Genomic DNA, 13354 nt, shown 5'->3' on the forward strand with positions numbered 1-13354 from the left:
TAAGATTTAAAAAAATTAATAAAAATGGCTCAGATAGTGAAATGCTATTTAGTTTCTTCCACTTGTTTCTGTGAAAAAGATTGTTCTGGTACCTAAACTTAAGTCATGGAGTCCAGTATTGCCAGCGTGTTTTAGTTTAGAGAGCTGAGCTCCGTCTTGTGTCTCCGTGGTTCAGCTCCTGATTCATAATTATAGAAATAAAAAACGAAGGCGGAAGACTTCACATCTCAAAGTGGCGGAAAATACTTTCGACATATCCCAAGACCCTCTGCCAGTCTGGTCCTTCTGCCTTCAGCATCTCCTCCACTGTCTGCCACATAGGATAAACAGGAAGTTTTAAAAAGCAGATAAAGAATAATAATGTTAAAGTTGAGCTATTTGTGTAAAACACACAAATCTGAGTTGAACAAGAAGAACAAAAATGTCTCACTAGTGTGGCAGAGATCCCGACACTCTCTCCCGTCTTAAAAGCAAGCTTCAGGTTTGCCTTCTGTAAAAATAAAGACACGTTTTGTATGAACATTTACAGACATGAATGTGTAAATGCAAATATACTTCATAGCCCTTATTTTTGCATTTTAGATGACAAGTAGGATTAAGATAGCACATATGGACTATTCAGGTTCCACATGTATAACCGCGTGTCTGTCACACAGAGAGCTGTAGGAGGGTCATAAAGGGCACCAAACCATCAGATGGACTTGTATCTACTCCTTTGTGTGAGAAGGAACAGAAGGAGACAGACTTCCAGCAACCCTTTGTATACGTTTCTCACCAAACTTACAGAGACCGAGACCTTGGGGGTGATTTGAACGCCCGGCGTCCTTTAGTGGGACTCGTGTCCAGCACAACAAAGACCTATTGAGGCTCGCCATTTGCACCCAGTTCTCTTCAGAGATGAGAGTAGGTTCACACTGAGCACATGTGAAGGAGTGTGAAGATAAGGTAATGCTGCCAGTCATTGACTGGAGGTCTTCTCTGTGGGTCTGTGACTGTGCGGACAACCTTGTCCAGCTCTCTTCTCCACTGTTTCCTTCACATTTGTGAGACTATTCTGAAAGACACAGGAAACCTTCTCGTGGCGGCACATATGGTTGTGCCATCCTGGAGTAGCTGGACTAACTGTGCAACCTGAATAGGAACAATAGGTACTGTCTTATGCTACCAGTAGTGGCAAGGACATTAGAGAAAAGAGAAGAAAAAAAAAAAAAGGTAACTAGAGAATAATTAGTCAAGCGAGAGCAATGTTGGCCACCACAATCATTCCCATTTGTGGGATCGGTCTTTTTGTTGCCTTTCCAGTCCACCTTGTGACTTAATTTGCACAGAAGGAGGTGAAATGGATTCACAGTGGTTTATGTTTCCTAACTGGAAAGATTAATATCCCTGAAACTTTACAGACTTTGTGCTGTATTATGTTAAGCATTGCACATTTGAGTTTACTATTCAAATTTAATCTGGTGTCTTTGGTATGTATTTGTATTTTATAGGTCATTTAATATTGTGCTTAACTGTCCGGGGACAGCAGATGGAAATTAAAGAGTGCTTTCTTTTCTCTCGTGAGATCATTGCGTTTTGAGTTTTACCTTATCAGCTGGGTTCAGGCTGTCATAGGGGATGAGAGTTGGTAAATAGGTGTGATAAACAGCACAGAACGCCAAACCATCTTCCCAGCTGCTGCTGAAGTTGGTGATCTCAATATTCTGCCACAAAACATTATTTGCAATTTGTCTGAATTTAACTTGTTACAAAGAGTCACATGACTTCATATAGCTCAGCAATGCTCAAGTTCTCTTCTCTGACCTTATAACCTTGAGTGCGAGTTTGGCACCAGCGCAGCAGGGAGTTTCTCCTGGAGCCACCATGGCGCCTCAGCAGAGCACTGAAACCATCCTGAGGTCTGAAGATGGAGAAACATTTTAACTGCGAATTGCTCATTCACTGCAAACTGTTTCAATCATTTAACCTGAGAACACGAGTGAAAAAAAGTGTAATCGGACAAACACACAAATCGATTCTAAAGTCATACAAATATAAAAGTCATATGGGTCAGTTTTAACTGTTTTTGGTTTAAAGAGTTGAAAACTGCCAATTGTAACAGTGTGTTTTTGGTTATTTTTCCACAAATGCTCGCCAACCTCTCTTTCCACACAAAGACATCAGCATCATCTTTACCAACAATATATGAGGCTTATCAGCCACTCACTTGAAGGAATCTGAGCTTTGTTCGTCATCCCGTTTTCCTGCATCACACAAATGCAGACACAGTTGTAATAAAACAAGATGCTATGGTTTGGTTAACGGTGATTCGGGAGACTGAAGCACACCTGTGTAAAAGCTCGACCAGCTGTCCTGCCTCTGTAAAATTCGGTCCATCCGCCTCCCTTTTGTCGGCTCTTCTTTCTGAAACCGTTAAGTAATGGCATATTTGACATTTCATTCGACATGGGATGACATCGATCATCTCAGTGTCTCCCAGTATATCACAATAGTGTAAACGTGTTATACCTTGCACAGTGGCAATGTTGTACTCAAGTTTTTTGAAGCCCCATTTGGATTTAAAGAGTCTGTTGGAAGCGGGAGACGAGAGAGACTCCTAAGAAGACAACAATTTTGTGTTGGATTAGATTTTGTCGCAACAAGGAGACCACAGTTTGAGCTTTTATGCAGACTCACCAGGATCTCTCAGAGAGCATCACAATCTTTCTGGGATCTTTCTGTCCACGTCCGTCACCTTTCTTCTTCTCCAGGGCAGTCAAACTGCGAATGTATGCCTCTGCCACCCCTTTCCCTTTCAGCTGCACATTTTCTGATTCGCTCGTCTCCTCAGGATCACAGCCTTTTTCTGTAGCATCCACCTCTTTATTTGTTTCATGAGCTTCTGTCCCTGCTTCAGCTTCCTCTGTAACTTCAAGCATTTCCTCCTGCTGCTCCTCAGAGTCTGGTTTATCTGCATCTTTATACGTTTGACCTCTGAGGGCATCGAGCTCGGCTCGATCCTGCTGCTGCTGCTTCTCCAGTTCAGCCAGTTTGCAGCCGGCGTCTTTGTGTTCAGCTCTCAGCCTCTCTAGCTCTCGGTCCGTGTCCTGCTGTTTGCTGAGGGCCTGTGCCAGCTGCTCCTTTACAGTCCTGTGGCTCTCCTGGAGTGAACCCAGAGCCTGCTCTGACTCAACCCGGAGCCGGTCGGCAACAGACACAGCGACCTGTAGGTCACACTGGAACTGCTGCCACTCCAACCTCTCTGTCTGAGGAACAAAGAAACACTGTAATTCCACGTTAAGGCTTGCTCCCCAATTGTCATTACTACATAAATATCTGTCTACTAGTCAGTACCGTGTGACTGAATTTAAGTCTGACCAGAGCTGTTGGAATGTGAATGTTGCAATGATGTCACATGACATTTAAAACAGAAATAAGTGCACAGAATTAGACAAATGCAGCACTAAATGCTGCATGAAAACACAGCTCTGAATGCTAAATAATTAGCAAGCTCACTGTCTGCAACCTGTAGACCAACAACTCACCCTGAGTGTCTCCTTCAGGGTCTCCACCTCTTCAACCAGCTCTTCTCTTTCTGCTATCAAGTGCCTAAGCAGCTCTGACACACGAGTTAGAAAACAAAACAACCATATCACAAGAGTGTCCCTTTGAGTTACTGCATATTATGCTGCTGTTAATAATCAATTTTCCACATGACACTTAGTAGGTGATGATGATATTTAAACCACTTATAACTATGATGGATAGCTCCTGGAGTCATACCAGTTTGTTTTTGTTTTTTTTGCCATATTCCACCTTTGAGTTTCAGTTCCATGTTTTATCCTGGGACTAGGTTTTTCTTTTTAAGTCAGCTTTTTCTGATTTGCTGCTTTTTATAAACACAAGGTTTTAACAGTAGGTAGGTGGGGCCTTTGTGCTTACATACCATTGTGCTGGAGAAGACCATATTGAGGATATTGCATCTCTTTAATATCATACAGATATAGAAGTGGAGAAAAAAAAAACTGCCTGAAAATAAGTGTTGGGAGGAGTGTGAAGCCTGAGCTTTTTTGATCCTTCGCATGCAGATTTCATTATTTGAAACTTTTTCCACGTTTATTATGAGCACGTACTTCTTTAACAATATATATGTAATCTTTAACTACAAAGACTTTCTGCTTCCTTTCTCATCACCACACATCTCTGATGTGTCAGTGACAGCACACTTAAAAACAAACAAACAAAACAGGTGATGACAGAGGGCATACCTACTGCTCCTGTGGTAATATCAGTGCTGGGTGTTAGGCCCAGTGAGGCCCTGTAGTGCTCCATTAGACTGAGTAAAACCAAGGTCATCTCCTCTCCAGCTCTCTCTGCTGTAGCCTGTGGCTCCAGCCTGCTGTCTCTCTCATTCGAACAAGGCTCTGAAGGCGAACCTCTGGATAAAGGCAGCGGTACTGGAGTGGCCGGACTGCCCACCGCTGCCTCATTTCTCGCTGCTGCATCGCTCACATTTGTCTCTGAGGCAGTGACGCTGTCAACGCTGATTACAGCCCATTCTGAGGGAGCCGACAGCTGCTGTGTCCACTCTGTGAATGGAGAGGTGGTGGTGCTGCCAGCTGCTGGAGGAGTTTGTGCCTTATCAGAGGAAGCTGCAGAGGATAAGGCCATGACAGTCAGCTCTGCCTGTGAGGGTGTGGTAGGAGGCGTTTGGAAGAAATCTAAAGGAGAACCTGAGAGGAGGGAAATAAATAGGTAAAGGAGAAAAATGGCACTGTCCTGAAATCTGTTGAAAAATGTGCCGATTGCAAAGCCACCCCTCTTCTTTTCCTCACTGCAGATGTAAGCCTCGCTGCCTGCTTCCTTATTTACTATCCTCGGCAGACTGATGCAGCAAAAAACCTCCCCTGCCAATATCTTGGCTGGCAAATGCAGGCTGTTCCCCATGTGGCAAGATCCAGGAAGAGAGATAATTTTTACCCTGATCATAGAGCTGATCCTCACTGCAGCCAAAATGTGACTATATTATAAAGAGCTGCAGAAAAAAAACAAACCAAAAAAGCAAAACAAAATATAAACACATAAAAAAAAAAATCTCTAAAAAGACACCTGGAGAGCAGAATGATGATTTTGCTAATGCATTATTAGCATTTTAGTTATGTGTCAAATCAGGAAATATCCACTAGTGTGTCATCTGTTGCTGAAAACTAATGTTACAGCTACTGGATTTCTCTGTGATGTTGATATTATCCTGTTTATGGTGTGGAAATTTTGGCAGGCTACATGGATCTTCGCCTCCTTTGACTCTGATCTTTTTAAGCTTTCCCCTCCTTGTCCTTGTGTTGTGCTGCAGGATTCTGCAGACTCATCATTTCCCTGGCAGCAGCATGATGTAGTCTGCTCAGCTACCATGGGGAAGCTATTCTCATCCTCTAGCATGAGCCGAATTCCTGCATACCGACAGCCAAGAGACAAAAAGACTAGACCTATAAAGTTGTAAAGTCAAATTTCACACATTAGCTCAGCCAAATGTGACGCTTTGAATTCAAGGATACTGAAGGGCTGAAGAAGCTAAAACTCTGATCCCAACTTTTATTGAATCTTACTGGATGTGGTTTCTATTTCACTGTCATGCTGATTCATCATTTTGTTTGCTGAAATATGGTTTTTGATCATACAGGGCCCGACACCAGAATTTAGTTTGGTTTGAAAAGAGTGAGTCTATAAAATGCAAAGCATCCTCACTGACACATTTACATTTTTTTTTGTAAATGGTTGTCCTTAAATTAGTATTTATTTCGAGTTTACTAAAACAGTTCCAAACACATTTTCTGCTGCTTTAGACAAAACATTGAGCTTTGGTTAAAATAATAACTATAAATAAATTAAAATGGTTACTGTGGGAATATAATGGAACATTCTTTGTCTGATCTTTGTTTAATGGGAGTGTTAAAACCTGTTATAGTGAGTGAATGGCACAGAAAATGAACTCCTTCATGCAAATGTCTCCATAAGTGTTCACTTTCTGTAGTCACCCTGTTTTCATCCTTTGGTAATGTGGAAGCACAACAAGCACAAATGTTTTGATTGACGCCCTCTTCAGTGCGAGAGCCCCAGCTGCCGTGCTGTCTCACAATGTAAAAGTAACTGACTGTCTTTCTCGTGCCGTCTCTTTGACAGTTTATTTTTCACACTTGGAAATACAGAGGAGACAAAGAGATGAAGTGGAGCTGACAGTTTCCTGGACCTGTCGTACCAACAGTCTAAAAATAGTCAGACTTAGAAATAATGATCAGAAGAAACAAGACAGTTACAAAAAAAATAAAAAATAAATACAAAGCCTGAAACTTATACACAGTATTTTATAAATAATTTCTCTAATGTGTTTTGAAATTGGACTATTGGATGCTGAGTTACCTGTAGGGACATGGCTGTCTTTGCCATTGTGGTTACCCATGATCCAGCAGGGGTGGATATCTTGATAGGCTATCCCAACTGCCCTCACTGTGTCCTGCTTTGTGAGGCTCTCTGTTGACTGGCCAAAAATAAATAAACACGGTTTTCATGAGTATGACTCAGTCCTGACCATTTGATGAGCACAACAACAGAAGTCCAGGAATTCTAGTCCCAAGCCCTTTAGTAACAGTTTCCAAAAACTACAGAAGCTATTACATTTGTCCAATAAAACTAGCCTCCAGTAAATTTGCCTTTGCATAGCTTTCATTATCCTGGTCCGCTGGCTAATGTGAAGTAAGGCAACACGAATGTGTGGTGCCCAAAGCATAGCAGCATCTTGTCTGTCAACTCCACGGCAGCAGAATGAGGTCGTCATGTTTAGCACGTGGCTGCGTCTCTGCCATGAAGAATGAACTAAACCCCATTGAATAATCAAGCAATTTAAGGCTTCCTTGGAGAAGGGGGAGGAGAACACACACGAACCGAAAACGGAGATTTGTTCACACACTGGAACACTATTCAAGTTTATTCGGCATGCAAGATATAATATGACAGACACGGTCCATTTCAAATGACTCACACAGCTGTATTACCCACAGGGCTATACAGGATAACTAACTCTACCAGCCCGACCTATTAAACTCCTAAATCATTGCGCAGCTTAATGAATTGTGTGCCGTGTTAAAGAATGAAGCCTCTAATTGATGAACGTGTCTCGAAAATTGTCTGTCTCTCAATCTCGTTTCTAAAAAGCTTCGCATTTTTGAATAGCTCTGTTTATTAGTGAAGTTTGGCTCATGTTTTTCTGCATCCATGGAGAAAAAAAAACGTGCAGTTTATCAAGCCATTTTGGTTGTTATATCTAACCAGTCGCCTTTCACACGCAGTCATAGCTCCAGTTTCATTCATCCTACCTGCTCAGCCTACCAGCTGGACGCCTTCCAGTTTGGCCCCGACTGTCCGTCCGGCGGGTTTCTTCTTCGGGTGTCTCGGGACAAATTTGCCTTTCTTCGTCCCGTATCCCAAATTTAACGAAAGGCACAGAGCCAATCAATAACAGTCATTTCTTCTTCTTCTTGGGTATCCTACATTACCAAACAGCTACAAAAAGGCAGCCATATATAACTCCAACTCTAAATCTAACTCCGCTGCTTCGCCTTTAAATCCAATGCGTCAAAAAGGAGGCAGAAGCAAACTGATTGCGCAGCAGCCGCACGCTGGATAAACAGCATGAATGTTTGTTAATGGGATTATTTAGATCTCTGTTTTTTCAATCGCACAATACAACAAATCCAAACACCAAATAGTGAGTAGAGTGCAGGATAAAATGCGCTTGCTGAGAAGCAGACACACCGGCTACGGGCTAATTATCTTTTGTTAAATGCAGGTGTGGCGCCAGGTAACAGGTTATACTTTCACACGGTCCGTGGGTGCAGTGTGTCACATTGCATCTGTCGAGAGAATGGAAACCAGCCAAACAGCCCAGGAAATATTTAGCGGACACAACTTTAACCAGAAAGTCCCCAGAGTGGTAGCTATTGATCCACAGACCCCGTTCGTGGGCGGAAACTCCAACTGTTCCGACACTGAATAAGTCACTGCATACTAACGAGTGGAATTTATTTATTAATGTTTCTGAAAATGCACACCAAGGCCGTTGCTCGTCTCCACAGAAAGGAAATTATATAAAAACGTAGATAAGGACACCTCGAATGAAACTGAAAACCCAGACACGCATTTAATCAGGAAAAATGGGATCCCATCAAACCTGAGAGCAACGAAATTACATGTGGCGAACGTGGTTAAAGTGCTGCTTTTTCGAGCAGTTTTAATTATGTTAAATAAGAACTTACGCAAATTTTAGATGAGATATCCGGGGCAGAGGTTGTGCTGTGATCCTTAAAGTATATATATATATTTAAAGAACATAACCACGCACTATATTTAATTTAAGATGCCCCAGTGTGAAGAAAACATGAGAAATTTATGTAGTCTAAGATGCATTATCTTTCTGCACACCCCACAGAACCATCAACATCGAGAAAGAGAAATAAAGAAGCCAAAAATAATGAAGGTCTTCACTAACCAATAGTTTTGTAATGCAAGGTTAAATGCAGAAGCGCAAAAGACAGAATAGAGGATTTTTTTTATGATTAGTTTTATTATTGTTGTTGTTATAGAGTCTGATTAGAAATATAGCGAACCCGCTAGAATTTCAGCACCATGGACAGAGCTCAATGAAGCCAATCGTCTCTGGCGTCCTCCAGTGTCCACATTTAGGAATGACAGGAGGACTTATTTTAAAAAGGCGATTTACTAAGAGTGTTTTGACTCATGCCAGAGGGCCTTTTAAACTTTATAGGTATAAAAAATTGGCTGAATTGGATTTGCTTAGTAAGAGTATGCAAGGACTTGAACAACGTGTGTTTTGTTTTAGCATAGTTATTATCTATGGGCCCACGGGGAGCTAATAATTTAGAGTAATCATGCCATATATGAAATATATACAAATTATCCTACTTTTTAATAAGTGTTGCAGTGTCTGTGGGGTTTTGTCATGATCTGTTACTCCTTAGACATCGATTGCTCCCATCTGCCACAAAATCTACTTGCAGGGTCTCGACATTGTTGAACAGATGTAACTTCTGTTCATTGTTTGAGTTGAGGCTGATTTGAAATGTGAGCATCAATGAAATCATGCTGATCGTTGCAGAGTGCAAAGAGATTAAGAGACGCTCTTTGTAAATATATTCTGTCTGCCAGAGAAGTTAACTTGAAGGCTGGCGAAAGCAGAACTTTATAGATCTTTGGCTATAAGAGCTGATATGATATCTTACATCCCAGGAAGCGGCGAAATTAATAAGAAAGAAAGAAAGAAAGAAAGAAAGAAAGAAAGAAAGAAAGAAAGAAAGAAAGAGGTAAATGTGAGCGTGGTGAGAGATACCGACTATAAAGGTAAGGCTCAGGTGTTGATTGACTCCTGAATGTCAGTTTTGAGATGTTTTTAAGAGGAGATAAATGCTGAGTTTGAGCTTTGGCTCCACACTAGTGATAACAACCCCCTTCATGCAGTGTTGCCCAGTGACACAGCAGTCTCCCTGCAGGAGTTTGATTCACACCCAGTAACTTAAAGTTACCGTAGGAATGCACCTTCTTTTGAATTCCTCTCTCCTTAATTTATTTTTTTATCTTTTGACTTAACCCTTTTCCCTTTAAAACCTTTTAAGCCTTTGCATTTTACAAAGTTTTGATGATCCAATAACCACAATAAAGAAATAAAACGACAGAGTAAAAAAATATGAAAATGATGCTACTCTCTTTTTCTTTGCGTCACACATATTTTAAACTACACAACACAATAAATAATTGGATTCCACAAACTATTTGGTTGCTCATCATCAGTAATTTTGAACACTCCCCCCTTTGTATATACATTTTCTTTAAATGTGATATGACTGTCTACGTGTCTGGTGCATTTTACTTTTAAGTTTGCATTTAAAGTTTCGTGTCATTTCCCTCACATTAGAGGAAGACAAGAAGGCTTTTGTGGGTGCAGACTTTGTAAAAAATGGCGTCTGATATAGGCTGCCTCCATAAGAGCAGCTGCGCTTTCAGTGACCACAACATCAGTGCATTATAAGTCATCTCCCAAGAATGAATTCTGCCACCGCATCGGGACTTGCGTCGGACAAGAAAACACACAGCACAAGCCGCCTTCATCATGGGAAACTACGACAGATTCGCTGCAGATGTTTCCAACGAACAAGGCAATGAACATTTTCACGGATACCAGGGGACATGATCGCCGTCCACTTATTTATCTCCCGTTTACTATCGAAGAAGAAGTGACCTTCTCTGAGGCGGAAGATGTCAGCGCTGAAAAAGGTAAGAAGGAAGACGCGCATTGTCGTGTTTGTGCACGAACAGAGCCTGCCACGCAGCTTGTTTTTCTTCTTGTTCTTGTTGTTACTGAATGTGATTTCAGGTGCATCTAATGGAGGTTTTGGGGTTGTTGTTTTTTTTGATCGTCTGAAGCCAGAGTGCCGCACCTGGCCGCGCAGACTGAAAGTGTACATTTCAGAAACTGCCAGAAGTTCTGCAAGGCGCGAATGAGTCACTGTGTGAGGGGTGTTTAACTTGTTAGGGTGTTCCTCTTTCCTACACCGATCAGTCAGTGGCACTCAATGATGCACCTTGTGGGTGAGGTGGTGTGGGAATTAGTATGTATGTGTTTGGAGGTGGTGGGAGGAGGGTGATGAGGGTGGGGTGGTGTTAGGGTGGATTTTATTCCCTTGGTGAAAAGCCATTGTGAATGGAGGGGACCCACAGCTCCTTCCTTCAAGTTTCTTCTGTCTATGTATGCCCACATGTTCCCATTGCTCCCCTCCATTCAGTCAATGTGTGTGCGTGGAGTGACTCAGCTGTAGTGTACTATATCTGTCATCCATCTTTTCATCTGTCACAGGTGTTACCATGGCTACTACAGACTCACTGCTGTCTTTTCTTTGAGAAGGACTCAGGTAAGTGGTGGGAGGGGTGATTAAGTCAGACCTAATGAGTACATGTCATCCACACTAAAAGGCAGTGCTTTTCATTTAACATGATGTACACTGGGTGTGTCTGAAGGTATGATACAGTAGTATAGTGCTCAAAGCTTCCTTGTTCTGTTCCTTTTTTGGCGGTATTCTTCATGTCAGCACCCCTTTATTCAAAAGATTGTTATTTACGTCTGCAGTGACATATTTGGAGGTATGAATCTGTTCTGGGACCCCTTTGCACTTCTAAGACACGAGAAGGAGTCATGGAGAGCAGCAGTAAGACCTCAGCACAGAACAGAGGAAGCATCAATAACAATAGACATGCAACTGATTAGGTTAGAAACACAAATGTCACTTGATAACAAACTGAAAGAGTGAACACATGTTACAGAAGGCCTGTCTGTTCAAACTTTCATCTCACACAAGCTCATACATCCACCCTCGTACACTCTCCAGAGTGTTAACACGCCATTTACAAGCAGTTAGGTCATCATTGTGGCTCCACATAGAGCCAAAACATTCAGTGTCATTAGCAGACAGTGGTCACTAGGGATCCACTAAGACATTTTTTTTCACAATTTCCCAAATAGTGAGATCTCCCAGTTTGGCTTATAGCTGGAGTTGATCCCGGGTGTATGGTGGCTCACCAGTTCTTCTGCTTAGGTAGAGTTAAATGCAGAGAATGGGCTTTCCCTACGGTGATCAAAGATGGATATATTATCTAATTAACCATGTAATCAAATTCTTTTAATATATTTCCACTAATGTTCAAACATAGGCAATAAAATTCAGACCCCAGAGTTAACAGTTAATGTCAGTTTAGAGTAGTTTGCATTGTTGAGTGACCTGAGGTAGAAAAGTCCCAACTGGCTGCCACTACATCTCAGCTAACAGAGGTTGAAAGGTCTTATAATGAAGCATTTTTTGTTTTCAATTTGAGAAAATCGCAGGAGAACCAAGGTTTGATTTTCTTCAAGGCAAACACAGAGGTAGATTGTCAGAGGGCAGTGGAAGGTAGAAAATTAGAGGTGGGTGTCATCAGCATCACAATGGAAACTGAGCTTAAATTTATAGAAAATAAAACCAATAGAAAGTAAATATTTGATAAATAGGAGAGTCCTCAGCATGTACGACAGAAAATTAAGAAAAACATTTAATGACCTTTTTAAATCCAACTTCTTTGTCAAGAAAACAAAGTTTAAGTTTGTGAATTAACTACTTGTTTTACTATTAGTGGCGATCGTGGCTCAAGAGTTGGGAGTTCGCCTTGTAATCGGAAGGTTGCCGGTTCGAGCCCCAGCTTGGACAGTCTCGGTCGTTGTGTCCTTGGGCAAGACACTTCACCCGTTGCCTACTGGTGGTGGTCAGAGGGCCCGGTGGCGCCAGTGTTCCGGCAGCCTCGCCTCTGTCAGTGCGCCCCAGGGTGGCTGTGGCTACAATGTAGCTTGCCATCACCAGTGTGTGATGGGTGAATGGGTGGATGACTGGATATGTAAAGCGCTTTGGGGTCCTTAGGGACTAGTAAAGCGCTATATAAATACAGGCCATTTACCATTAGTATACAGGGTGGGCCATTTATATGGATACACCGTAATAACATGGGAATGGTTGGTGATATTAAAGTCCTGTTTGTGGCACATTAGTATATGTGAGGGGGCAAACTCCTCAAGATGGGTGGTGAGTCCATTTAGAAGTCGGCCATCTTGGATACAACTTTTGTTTTTTCAATAGGAAGAGGGCCATGTGACACATCAAACTTATTGGTAATGTCACAAGAAAAACAATGGTGTGCTTGGTTTCAACGTAACTTTATTCTTTCATGAGTTATTTACAAGTTTCTCTTTGTTCACAGCCATTGACATGTGAAGAGGTTAACACGTGAGGAGCGGATCGAAATTGTGTTGATATCTGGTGAACGCAGTAACCGGGTCATTGCAGCAGATTTCAATGCAAGACACCCTACGAGACCACCCATCTCCCATGCTACAGTTAGCAAACTGCTTGCTAAGTTTCGTGAAACTGGTTCAGTGTTGGATTTGCCAAAATGTGGACGCAAGAAAACTGTCACTAATGAAGAAACATCAGTGGCTGTCCTAGCTTCATTCAGCAAGAGCCCACAGCGTAGCACTCGCCGCATGTCACTGGAGAGTGGCATTAGTCGAACATCCCTTCGGCGGATATTAGCTACTCACAAATGGCACCCTTACAAACTCCAGCTACTGCAGCATCTCAACGAGGATGACCCAGATCGGCGCACAGAATTTGCAGAATGGGCAAAACAAAAATTGGAACAGGACCCTCAGTTCACGCAGAAGATTTTGTTCAGTGATGAGGCAAACTTTTATGTGAATGGTGAAGTTAACAAACAAAACCACCGCTAT

At 42.0% G+C, this 13354-nt stretch overlaps 2 protein-coding genes across 6 annotated transcripts in view; one reads left to right on the plus strand and one right to left on the minus strand.

Moving 5' to 3' along the window:
* Positions 1–19: 19 nt before the first annotated feature.
* Positions 20–7887, minus strand: LOC102299410 (cytospin-A). Of its 2 annotated transcripts, XM_005935393.3 has the most exons (12): positions 7350–7886; positions 6397–6514; positions 4248–4712; positions 3525–3598; positions 2677–3245; positions 2509–2596; positions 2328–2403; positions 2207–2243; positions 1804–1900; positions 1587–1703; positions 431–490; positions 20–310 (listed from the first exon to the last, which is right to left on the minus strand). In XM_005935393.3, the coding sequence occupies exons 2-12, from the start codon at positions 6434–6436 to the stop codon at positions 221–223; spliced, it is 1713 nt and encodes a 570-aa protein (XP_005935455.1). In that variant the 5' UTR covers positions 6437–6514; positions 7350–7886; the 3' UTR covers positions 20–220. The 2 variants fall into 2 exon arrangements, with proteins under 2 accessions (XP_005935455.1, XP_005935456.1); XM_005935394.3 differs by lacking the exon at positions 6397–6514 and having other exon boundaries at positions 7350–7887.
* Positions 7888–9968: 2081 nt separating this feature from the next.
* Positions 9969–13354, plus strand: part of LOC106632299 (disks large-associated protein 2) — a 123737-nt gene continuing 120351 nt past the window's right edge. For 3 of the 4 annotated variants that reach the window (XM_042222714.1, XM_042222715.1, XM_042222716.1), the window contains exons 1-2: positions 9973–10320; positions 10901–10955. In XM_042222714.1, coding sequence (XP_042078648.1) covers positions 10303–10320; positions 10901–10955 — 73 coding nt within the window. In that variant the 5' untranslated portion in view covers positions 9973–10302. Of the gene's footprint in view, positions 10321–10900; positions 10956–13354 lie in introns of all 4 variants that reach the window. The other variant, XR_006054615.1, reaches the window with a different exon arrangement.

The sequence above is a fragment of the Haplochromis burtoni genome, unplaced genomic scaffold (genome assembly GCF_018398535.1).
Source record: "Haplochromis burtoni strain Fernald_Lab_line unplaced genomic scaffold, NCSU_Asbu1 Contig_92, whole genome shotgun sequence".
In the NCBI taxonomy this organism is placed as follows: domain Eukaryota; kingdom Metazoa; phylum Chordata; class Actinopteri; order Cichliformes; family Cichlidae; genus Haplochromis; species Haplochromis burtoni.

Bases quoted from the DNA above. Each gene is read 5' to 3' on its own strand.
- LOC102299410 (XM_005935393.3), bottom strand. From the start codon at position 6,436: ATGGGTAACCACAATGGCAAAGACAGCCATGTCCCTACAG. The intron at 2,404-2,508 runs GTATAACACGTT...TAACGGTTTCAG, and splicing joins CAACATTGCCACTGTGCAAG to AAAGAAGAGCCGACAAAAGG. The intron at 1,901-2,206 runs GTGAGTGGCTGA...CTCCATCTTCAG, and splicing joins CAAAGCTCAGATTCCTTCAA to ACCTCAGGATGGTTTCAGTG.